Source organism: Pelobates fuscus, chromosome 4 (assembly GCF_036172605.1).
Source record: "Pelobates fuscus isolate aPelFus1 chromosome 4, aPelFus1.pri, whole genome shotgun sequence".
Lineage (NCBI taxonomy): Eukaryota > Metazoa > Chordata > Amphibia > Anura > Pelobatidae > Pelobates > Pelobates fuscus.
The window spans coordinates 265,264,218-265,276,579 of NC_086320.1; the positions used below are offsets into that span (position 1 = coordinate 265,264,218).

The 12,362-nt window shown below is 45.2% G+C and overlaps 1 protein-coding gene across 1 annotated transcript in view; it reads left to right on the plus strand.

Annotated features, from left to right (window-relative positions):
- Window positions 1-12,362, plus strand: part of MYRIP (myosin VIIA and Rab interacting protein) — a 727,567-nt gene that overhangs the window by 527,000 nt on the left and 188,205 nt on the right. Inside the window, exon 4 of the mRNA XM_063452086.1 lies at window positions 10,860-10,996. Within this exon, the coding sequence (XP_063308156.1) occupies window positions 10,860-10,996 (137 nt within the window). The remainder of the gene's footprint in view (window positions 1-10,859; window positions 10,997-12,362) is intronic.

Below are 12,362 nucleotides of genomic sequence, written 5' to 3' on the forward strand. Positions count from 1 at the left end.
CAATTAATTAAATTGGACATGATACCCTCAAAAAATCTTTACTCCCTTCCCCCAATAATGTCAATAAACCAATTTCAATGCTATCATGGTATAATGAAGTGGTGAGTTGTTTAAATGCACATAGGAACTTAAATCCAAAGGTCACTACTCCATATTAATTCTCCTTGACCTCTCTGCTGCTTTTGACACCGTTGATCATGCTCTCCTCCTTCAAACTCTTCAATCGCTCGATCTCTGTGACTCTGTCCTCTCTTGGTTTTCCTCCTATCTCTCCCAACGCTCATTCAGTGTCTCCTTTTCCAAGGATACCTCCTCCCCTCATCCTGTCTCTGTTGGAGTTCCCCAAGGCTCTTTCCTCAGTCCCCTTCTATTTTCTCTTTATACTGCCTCTCTTTGAAAACGTATTGCCTCTTTTGGATTCCACTACCACTTGTACGCTGATGACACTCAGATATACCTCTCCTCCCCAGACCTCTCCCCTGCCGTCCTGCAACGTGTCACTGCTTGCCTTTCTTCCATCTCTGACTGGATGTCGTCACGCTTTCTCAAACTTAACCTCTCTAAAACTGAACTCCTTGTCTTTCCTCCTCCTAATACTGATCCTCCTCTCTCACTCTCCCAGTCAGTGATATCCACATAAGTCCATCCCTGCAAGCGCGCTGTCTTGGCGTCATACTTGACTCTGGTCTCACCTTTGAGTCTCACATCCAGTTTGTTGCCAAGTCTTGTAGGTTCCAACTCAAAAACATAGCCCGCATCCACCCCATTCTTACGCAATATGCTACCAAGGTGCTTGTCCATGCTCTAGTAATTTCCCGCATGGATTACTGTAACCCTCTCCTGATTGGTCTCCCCAAAAGCCGTATTGCCCCGCTACAGTCTGTAATGAATGCTGCAGTGAAGAGATATAAGAGGGGCTGGAATTGTTCAGTGCTTTAAATGTATGGGTTAGCACTTTGAATTGACTCCTATAGGATACAGGGAGCCAATGTAAGGACTGGCAGAGGGGCGAGGTGTGAGAGGACCGACTAGAGAGGAACATTTATGACTTCCTTACATAAGGACCTATATTCTACCATTTAATGACAATTAATGAACTTCATATTCACACACATATATTCATTGTGAGAAGACTATTGACTCTGTATAAAGACAGAGGACCATTAGCTCATTCTTATTACTCAGGATTGTTTTTATAATGCCTTAGATATTTAATCTTTGTATATAATAGCAGTGATATTATAGTATGGGAAATATATTTCCATAAAGCAAAAGAGTATGTCATTCCCAGTATAGCATAATGAAATGGACATTGGCAGGAGTATGGGAAACAGGAGGACTGAAAAAACTGCAGGCAGCCAGGAGACCACAGACTTATTACTTATACTTATGCAGTGACTAAAGCTGCTAATAGGCAAAGTAGATGGTGGGAACCGCACTCAATCCCAGCGGCCAAGGGTGCTCCGGATCAGGACCAGCAATCCAAGAATTATACACTGTAACGGAGCTCCGTGTACCCCGACCGAGTACCCTCCGTTGATGGATGCTCCTAGCGCTCTCAGAGGACTCCAAGCACTGCAGACGACACCACAACCACCGCAGGCTCCACAACCGCCGTAGCTTAACTGGAGCCGCGCCGTCTTCCTTCCACCCTGGATCGGCTTCTGTCCTCCAGGACCGTGTGGGGAAGACCTCTCCTCCAGGAGAGCGTAACAGGAACAAGCTCTTAAAAGAGCTAAGTGATTAAGAGCTCAGGGGAATATGCAGAGCATAGCAATCCCCAGTGTGATATAGCAGTTCCCTCCAATAACGAGACACGGCTACGTATTGAGGGTCAGAAGAGGTCTGAGGACTGGAACACCCAGCCTGCTTTTTATTAGGATAAGGTACACACAGGACACTCCCAGGGGGAGGATGAAATTAACCAATAACAGCATAGTACAGCCCACAGGTTCCCTCCCCTCAGATAAACAGTTAAACCAATTATTACATACAATAAAAATACAGTTTTTACACACACACTGTAACTTTAAAACCATACATTCAATTTCAATAAAAGTTGCATATTCAGACTCAGCATACATCAAACATAAACCCTTCCAAAAATCAGCCAAATCCCTCCAGTGGATCAAAAGTTAGCTGGAAGTCCTTTATGACCGACCGCAAGCACAATTTCCTGCCCAAAACAGTTCCATAGATTTGGGCTGTGCGGTCGGTCAATTTCATGCGAAAAAACGACTAAGTCCCATTTCGAACGGGACTTAGTCTCTGGAGCTGCAAGTTCCGTATGGGAGAAGGTAATGGTCAGCGGTGTTCGGCAAAATGTGTAGCCGATTTCAGTTCCACAGAATCTTTAGCATACACCGCTGACCGCATTCGAGGAAACCAAGATGGCCGCCGCCACGTGCAATTGACCGGCAGTAACCTCACAGCCTGGGAGGTAAATTGCCTGCACACTTTAACTTCTGGGTGGTCCGCCTGTGTGGTACTTGGTTCAGTAAGCCCTATTTACTGAACCAAGTGGGGGAAAGCCAGGAACAAGTTATTTTACCGGTCTGGGGACATAGTCTTAAAGGGGCATTGTTCAGCAAAGTCACAATATGTCCCCAGACGGTTCTTAAAGGGCCATACACACCCAATAAATGTTAATAAGTTTTCAGGGGCACAATCTTCCAGGGGCCATAGTCATGAGGCAGGAGGCTGGCAAACATGCTTCTCCACAATCCAGGGAAGCAGGGCAATTTCTCATTTAAAGGGCCAGTTACAAATAGCGATTTGTAACACATCTCCCCTTTGGGGGGAAGACTAACCAGGCACCTGACCTTCTGTCGGTCAGTGCCTCCGTTAGTCGATCCACCAACCCACAATAAACAGATGTCCGAGTAGCCCCCCCACAACATCAAAGTACAGGAACAGCCCACCCACAACACACAGTCACTGCACCTGGGTATTTGGCTGTGGTAATGAGGCCACATGCCGAGGGTACTTGAAGGGCAGAGGCCAACTGCACTCTGCCCAGATGCCAGCTCTTCTGCTGGGGTAGCCTGCAGGACATCAGGCTCTGGACCAGGGACAAAGGTAGGGCAGAGGCCGACTGCACTCTGCCCAGCTGCCAGCTCTTCTGCTGGGGTAGCCTGCAGGACATCAGGCTCTGGACCAGGGAAAAAGGTAGGGCAGAGGCCGACTGCACTCTGCCCAGCTGCCAGCTCTTCTTCTGGGGTAGCCTGCAGGACATCAGGCTCTGGACCAGGGACAAAGGTAGGGCAGAGGCCGACTGCACTCTGCCCAGCTGCCAGCTCTTCGGCTGGGGTAGCCTGCGGGACATCCGGCTCTGGACCAGGGACAAAGGTAGGGCAGAGGCCGACTGCACTCTGCCCAGCTGCCAGCTCGTCTGCTGGGATGCTTGGGACATAGTCCGGCTCAGTAGCCAAGGGAACATGGACGTCAGTAGGGGTTAACATTGCCTCTGTTAACTCTGGTGCCACGCTAGGAGTTACCTGGGGAGGGGAATTTGTACTTACCCCCTACTCTGGGTGTCCCGGTGAGGGTAGTTGGGGATCTGGAAAGGCTGTCCAGCATCCCTGTAGGTCAGGCACAGAGACCACGGTCCCATCTGCGCCGTCTGGGGGATTGGTGTCTCCCCTTGTTAGGGTAAGCTGCCGCTGGGGAGAGGGGGTGCTGTGCTCCTTTCCCGGAAACACAGGCTGCCGCTGGAGAGGGAGACCGCCTGTCTCCACTCCCGTAACATTGTCCTGTTGCTGTAGAGAGGGACCAACTGTCTCTGCTCTCTGTAGGACACACTGCTGCTGGGGGGGAAGGTCGGCACCTTCGGCCCCCTGGGGTACACACTGCCGCTGGAGAGGGAGACCGCCTGTCTCCACTCCCTTACCATTGTCCTGTTGCTGTAGAGAGGGACCAACTGTCTCTGCTCTCTGTAGGACACACTGCTGCTGGGGGGGAAGGACGGCACCTTCGGCCCCCTGGGGTACACACTGCCGCTGGAGAGGGAGACCGCCTGTCTCCACTCCCTTACCATTGTCCTGTTGCTGTAGAGAGGGACCAACTGTCTCTGCTCTCTGTAGGACATACTGCTGCTGGGGGGGAAGGACGGCACCTTCGTCCCCCTGTAACTCCCACTGCCGCTGGAGATCTGGGTTGGTTGCCCAGCATCCCTGTAGGGCCGGTAGAGAGACCTCGGTCCCATCTCTACCTGCCATCTGGAGGGCATCGCCGGACCAGTCAGGGAGGTCTGGTTCTGCTTGTCGGGTAGGTTGGGGCTGCACGAAGCTGAGCAGGTGTAGGTAGTCCTGCTCCAGCTCCCACTCCCTTGTTGCCAGGTGGGTCATGTCTTTTCTCACCTCTCGTTCGTCAGCCCAGACATACATGCCCATCCGGTAGTCGTAGATGTCCCAGAACCTAGACTCCTCCGTGCTGCCGAAATCAGGCTCCTCCTCCATGGCGTCCAGAAGTAGACCAGGACCATCATAATCATCCCCCTCCGGTAAGTCGTGCTCGGCTGTCCAGGGAGTAAGTCGAATGGTATGCCACCAGAGGGCCTGGTATGCGTTGTCTAACCCGATCTCTCGCCATACCAGGGTCTCTAGTCTTGCCACCCATTCATCCAGGGGCTGCTCTCCCAATAGACACATTCGCATTGCCACACGCTTCTGTAGCCGCTGCTCATCACTGGGGAGACTCTCACCTCGCCGCCACTGGGCGTCTTCCAGGGCATCATACCAGAGTTCCTTTCTGGCTGCATCCCTGTAATCTGCGGCCTCCTTCTCCTCCTCATCATGGAACGCTGTCCGCAAACCAGCTGATTCCATCCTGTTGTAGCCAGGGGCGCTGCCCAATGGCTAGCGTTGCCCTCAATTGTAACTCCAAACGTTACCAGTGTCTCTGAGCTGCTTCTCCTCGCACTAGGACGCCATCCCACCGCTGCCACCAATGTAACGGAGCTCCGTGTACTCCGACCGAGTACCCTCCGTTGATGGATGCTCCTAGCGCTCTCAGAGGACTCCAAGCACTGCAGACGACACCACAACCACCGCAGGCTCCACAACCGCCGTAGCTTAACTGGAGCCGCGCCGTCTTCCTTCCACCCTGGATCGGCTTCTGTCCTCCAGGACCGTGTGGGGAAGACCTCTCCTCCAGGAGAGCGTAACAGGAACAAGCTCTTAAAAGAGCTAAGTGATTAAGAGCTCAGGGGAATATGCAGAGCATAGCAATCCCCAGTGTGATATAGCAGTTCCCTCCAATAACGAGACACGGCTACGTATTGAGGGTCAGAAGAGGTCTGAGGACTGGAACACCCAGCCTGCTTTTTATTAGGATAAGGTACACACAGGACACTCCCAGGGGGAGGATGAAATTAACCAATAACAGCATAGTACAGCCCACAGGTTCCCTCCCCTCAGATAAACAGTTAAACCAATTATTACATACAATAAAAATACAGTTTTTACACACACACTGTAACTTTAAAACCATACATTCAATTTCAATAAAAGTTGCATATTCAGACTCAGCATACATCAAACATAAACCCTTCCAAAAATCAGCCAAATCCCTCCAGTGGATCAAAAGTTAGCTGGAAGTCCTTTATGACCGACCGCAAGCACAATTTCCTGCCCAAAACAGTTCCATAGATTTGGGCTGTGCGGTCGGTCAATTTCATGCGAAAAAACGACTAAGTCCCATTTCGAACGGGACTTAGTCTCTGGAGCTGCAAGTTCCGTATGGGAGAAGGTAATGGTCAGCGGTGTTCGGCAAAATGTGTAGCCGATTTCAGTTCCACAGAATCTTTAGCATACACCGCTGACCGCATTCGAGGAAACCAAGATGGCCGCCGCCACGTGCAATTGACCGGCAGTAACCTCACAGCCTGGGAGGTAAATTGCCTGCACACTTTAACTTCTGGGTGGTCCGCCTGTGTGGTACTTGGTTCAGTAAGCCCTATTTACTGAACCAAGTGGGGGAAAGTCAGGAACAAGTTATTTTACCGGTCTGGGGACATAGTCTTAAAGGGGCATTGTTCAGCAAAGTCACAATATGTCCCCAGACGGTTCTTAAAGGGCCATACACACCCAATAAATGTTAATAAGTTTTCAGGGGCACAATCTTCCAGGGGCCATAGTCATGAGGCAGGAGGCTGGCAAACATGCTTCTCCACAATCCAGGGAAGCAGGGCAATTTCTCATTTAAAGGGCCAGTTACAAATAGCGATTTGTAACATACACGAAAGAAGAAAGGACCACAGGCACTCCAAATTGAAACCGTATGCAGATTTATTAGGAAAAAATGCAATGCCAAGCAACGTTTCGACCAACAAAGGTCTTTTTCAAGCTGCTAATAGAACATACCGTATTTATCGGCGTATAACACGCACAGGCGTATAACACGCACCTCATTTTTAGAAAGAAATTCCAGGAAATTTCCCCCCCATGCCATAGTATTCCCCCCCCTCATCCCATAGTGTCCCCCCCCTTTCCATAGTATTCTCCCCCCCTCCCATAGTATTCTCCCCTCCTCCCATAGTATTCCCCCCCTCCCATAGTATTCCTCCCCTCCCATAGTATTCTCCCCCCCTCCCCTCCCATAGTATTCTCCCCCCTCCCCTCCCATAGTATTCTCCCCCCTCCCCTCCCATAGTATTCTCCCCCCTCCCCTCCCATAGTATTCTCCCCCCCTCCCCTCCCATAGTATTCTCCCCCCCTCCCCTCCCATAGTATTCTCCCCCCTCCCCTCCCATAGTATTCTCCCCCCCTCCCCTCCCATAGTATTCTCCCCCCTCCCCTCCCATAGTATTCTTCCCCCTCCCCTCCCATAGTATTCTTCCCCCTCCCCTCCCATAGTATTCTCCCCTCCCCTCCCATAGTATTCTCCCCCCCTCCCCTCCCATAGTATTCTCCCCCCCTCCCCTCCCATAGTATTCTCCCCCCTCCCCTCCCATAGTATTCTTCCCCCTCCCCTCCCATAGTATTCTCCCCTCCCCTCCCATAGTATTCTCCCCCTCCCCTCCCATAGTATTCTCCCCCCCCTCCCATAGTATTTCCCCCCCTCCCCTCCCCTAGTGTACTTCCCCCCCTCCCATAGTGTACTTCCCCCCTCCCCTCCCATAGTGTACTTTCCTCCCCCTCCCCTCCCATAGTGTACTTCCCCCCCCTCCCCTCCCATAGTGTACTTTCCTCCCCCTCCCCTCCCATAGTGTACTTTCCTCCCCCTCCCCTCCCATAGTGTACTTTCCTCCCCCTCCCCTCCCATAGTGTACTTTCCTCCCCTCCCATAATTACTTGCCTGTCCTGAAGCGTGGGCCGGCTTCACAGCGCGCACCGCGGTACAGGAACTTTAATTTAAGGTTCCGGTTTCCGGCGGGACTGAAAGGAAGTGTGCACAATAGTTTGCACACTTCCTTTCAGTCCCGCCGGAAACCGGAACCTTAAATTAAAGTTCCTGTACCGCGGTGCGCGCTGTGAAGCCGGCCCACGCTTCAGGACAGGTAAGTAATTATGGGATATCGGCGTATAACACGCACCCACGATTTTTCCCCTATTTTCAGGGGAAAAAAGTGCGTGTTATACGCCGATAAATACGGTATTATTTGTGTCTTTGCAAATTTACATCACTTTTTTCTCTTTTTAAAAAAAAAACAAACACTTTTCCACACATACCTAGTTTTATCTGTATCTCTGTTCCACATGCAGGCTCTATATATTCAGTGGTGATTATTGAATGAAGAAAAAGCGGAAAACCACAAAATGACTGCCCGCTAAGGATGACTGAACAGTTTGCAGTTTTTAAAAAAGAGAGGAAGAGTTTGTGTATAAAGAAAAATAGACCTGGATGTTCGTATAAGCTCTGTGGATGTTATTAGGCTAGACTCAGGCATTAGTTTTCGGACTAACACTTTTTCGTAAGAATTTTCGGCTATTCAGTAATTTGTCCTAAAGACAAATGAACAAATAGAAATTACAACAAATGAAATATAGAAGAAATGGCTTGTTGGACAACAATTTTACTGTGCTTTTCATTCTTCCTTTGTTTGTTTTAGTTTATTACAATGGAGCGGTTACCTCCTTGCAATATTTAAAAATAGAAGCTGCTCCTATTCGCTTTCTATGTCCCCCATTCCCCCCCACCCTTGGCATCTGGGGGTCAATATTTTCCCCACATTAGTATATGGTAGGTCAAATAGCTGCCCAGTCACTTGTCTTTATTTATAGCAGCGAAAAAACACTTACTGTATAGTAGACATGCCCTACTAATGGCATGGTGGGTAGGGGCAGGAAGGAGGATTTAACCTCTCTTATTTACTAATACTAAGTAATTTTTACTTACTTTAAGTAAAATTGTATGAAAGGCAAACATTATAAAGTAGCTAACTCCCTAATCCTTGTGGGATTGACTTAAAGATGCCAAAAAGGACTAAACCATTTCCTAATTTGGTACACTTAAATATAGCAATCCGACAAGGGTACGAGTTTAGGGAGTTATCTACTATATGGCTGCAAGATGCACTTATTATATATATACATATGTAAACTCCCAGTATGCAATTTTAAAATGCACAAATGTGTTTATGGAAATTACTCTAAGCTGTCTCTATGTCCCACATAAAAGGCTAGCAGCTACTAGTTCTACTATATTTATAAGCGATTCTGACCATGTTATTTCCTTTAGTTTATTTTAATATTATTTTTCACAGATTCCTTTACTAATGGTTATTATTTATGTAGCTTAGTCATGTTTACCTATACAGCTTACATTTAGTAGAATGCATGCTGGCTGTTACTCACTTGACATTATGTGTTTGTTTTGCAGACAATTTCTCAAAGACAAATTAATTGCATTTTCATTTCAGCACAATTGTTCAGCATAATTGGATGAGTTACAATACAAGTAAAACATGAACATATTCGTGCTGACTGATGGCCCACTGGCCTTATGCAGACTGCATCCATTATACGCATGGATTCATTAACGATTCTAGCCACATATTGTCTGATTATGACAAAATAACAATATACAAAACAGAAGCTAAAATGCTAAAATTCATCATCCAAAAGCCCATATATTTGGTTAATACCAAGTACAATGGTTACACTTAATGTATAGGCAATGTGCCAAAAAAAATTAACGGCTCTGTTTGAAAATGTATTGTAAAATAATAACTTAGAGTCATATATTTTTAAAACTCCTCTTTGTGTTCACGTTGATGATACATCTTAACTGATTATTATTAAAGTTCCAACAAATTCCACAGAGCTCTACAATAGATGGGCTACCAAACAAAAAGTTGCCACAATACAGGTCGGACATATAGGAACAGAAGGTGTTGAGGTTCCTGCTCGAACATGCTTACATTCTAAGAGGAGTGGGGTAAAATGCCACAATGCAAAGGGTAGTAGGTTGCACGAAGAGTTTACAATGAAGGCTTAATTTTTTTAGATGCACAGTTGCAGGAGAGGAAGCAAAGTGGGTTCGTGAGGTGTGGGAAAGGAAACCTGTTAACAGGTTATTGTTATTGTTATTATTATTATTATTATTAATAACAATAATAATAATACAGCTCCAACATAATTGATATGCATTCTTGCATATGAATGGACACTGAGCATTTGCTGTTTGACTATTAAATGAAGATTGCAGTCCTGTTGCCAAATGTAAACAGCCACCAGGGTAGTCTAGCACAGTGCACCCCAGATAAACTCAAAACCATGGTCACAGTGTCTAAAATGTGCTTTTCAAAGACAGGATAATTCACTAAAGTGTAAGTTATATGGGTATCAGAGTGAATTTTACATTTTAGGTCAAACTAGTAGAATTGGAAAAAAGTCAGCAAAGTTATTATTTTGGGATATTTTGGGGGCCACACGAGATGTTGGGAAACTAGGTTGTTAGGACAGTGTCTCCAATTTAGCTCCTTCGGCATGCATTTTGCAATTCACTCTTCCGTGAACAAAGTGAGGTAACATGGCACCATCTAATAGAAGGCCCTCTTTTCATATCAAAAAGGTTTATACAGATACTATATAATAACGGTGTGAAAGTGCACACGAAAAACAATACTAAGTATTGCCCCCCCATAATAAAAAGTGTTTAACCCCTTAAGGACCAAACTTCTGGAATAAAAGGGAATCATGACGTGTCAGACATGTCATGTGTCCTTAAGGGGTTAAATGCTTTTAGTAAAATTCTACTTTTCAAAAATATACTTGCTATACTGGAAATATGCTGCACTGCCTAAAAAGCAAATATATCACAAGAAAAGTTTAGAAATTGCAATGTTCCACAAAATATGTTATCAGAACATGCACATGGGGCTATTGCTGTATTCAGAAGATTAAAACGAAAAGGCATATTTTTGTTTAATTGTGCTTAACCCCTTAAGGACCAAACTTCTGGAATAAAAGGGAATCATGACCTGTCACACCTGTCATGTGTCCTTAAGGGGTTAAGTATGTTATATATGTCTCACAAAATAGTGAGATTTTATAAATGTTTTATATTTAAGATCATATATATTTAATATCCGCATACTATAAAACTATAAAATGTATGGATAAAATGCATTTGCCATTTAGATTTAAATTTTCTATCATTGGGAGATTAGCGAATAAAAGTGTATGTTTGTTTCTTAGCTGTTTGTAAAATGTATTGTAAAAATAATGTGTGGTTATTTTGTAGACTCTGAAATTGAACAGGAGTGTTTGGAACCGAAACTATTCCACTGAGTTCATTCTACACAGGCTGTGATATTTAAAGCCAGCTAATATGATATGTAGACCATTTTCATACAAATATCTTTTATCATAATCAGTTCTCGGGTACCGATTATTTTACTTTGTTTTCTTTCCTAGACTTTTGAGGACTCAATCTCTAGAATGGTATTACAACAATGTGAAGAGTCGATTCAAGCGTTTTGGTAGCGCCAAGGTTCTAAAGAATTTGTACAGGAAGCATAGATTGGAGAGTGGCGCCTGCGCAGACATTACAGGTAAGGTGTTTTTTTAATACTCTTATTTTTTTTGTTGTTCTGTTAAATAGATCAACTAAATATATGTAGCGTTATCAGCTACATCTTCATTATTGCTAATTCCCTAAATAATAATCCTTAAAGGGACACTCCAAGCACCCAGACCACTTCTGCCTATTGTAGTGCTCTGGGTGCCAACTCGCATCACCCTTAACCCTGCAAGTGTAATTATTGCAGTTTTTATAAACTGCAATAATTACCTTGCAGGGTTAAGTCCTCCTCTAGTGGCTGTCTATCAGGAGCCTGGGGAGGAGCGTGGGCAGAGCCTGACCCATCGCCGAGGGACATCGACGTTGGATTCAGGTAAGTCAGTGAAGGGGTTTTAACCCCTTCAGCAACATGGGATGGGGGACGGGAGGGAGGGAGTCACTGCAGGATTCTGCAGTGCCAGGAAAAAGTATTTTTTTTTTCCTGGCACTGGAGAGTCCCTTTAACCCCTTAAGGACCAAAGTTCTGGAATAAAAGGTAATCATGACATGTCACACATGTCATGTGTCCTTAAGGGGTTAAGGACACATGTCATGATTCCCTTTTATTACAGAAGTTTGGGCATGGGATTGGCGAATGCCTTAATCCTCGAATATTACTGTGCCTTTAAAACTCGGTTCATAACCTCTGCCGTAGAATATAACAATATAGTGAAACAGCAGTTTGACACATCTTGATATGATAAATACCAAATGGAAAAGTAAACTTTCCTGGTTTCTGTGCCTCAGTAGCTCATAAAGTTTAATGTCCATATCCGATCCAATCCAAAGGTACATGAAGCCAAGCTACAGCCTGTGGTATTATAGACACTCATTGTTTGAATAATGCATTTCCCATGTTCAGTGCCATTACTCATTGACTAGTTGTTATAAATATGGTAACATTATTGGCTGCCCTTTACAACGACTTAGGACAAAACAAAAAAACAACAATAATGCTGTAACCAAATCTCCCAAAATCCCAACAGTTTGTAAGAATCAAGCATATTTGCCTCCTATTTTATATTTTTGCATCACATGAATAAATCTGAAAAATAAGCGATTTTAATAAACAAGCAAACCTTCTAAAAGATACATTTATTGAGAAGAATTATTAAATTGAACTCACGGATACTATTGAAAATATCCCCAAAAAAGATAGAAATTAACTTTTAAAATACAAGTTGAAAAATACTGACGATCTCATGCCCTTACCTATTATTTTTAATTATAATAATAAAAGTAGCAATGTAAAAAAGATTATAAAGAAACACTGACATATTCTGAAACAAGACGAAACTCTCAATAAAATTATACCAGAACGTCCGAATATAGTATTTAGGGAAGCACCAAACTTCAAA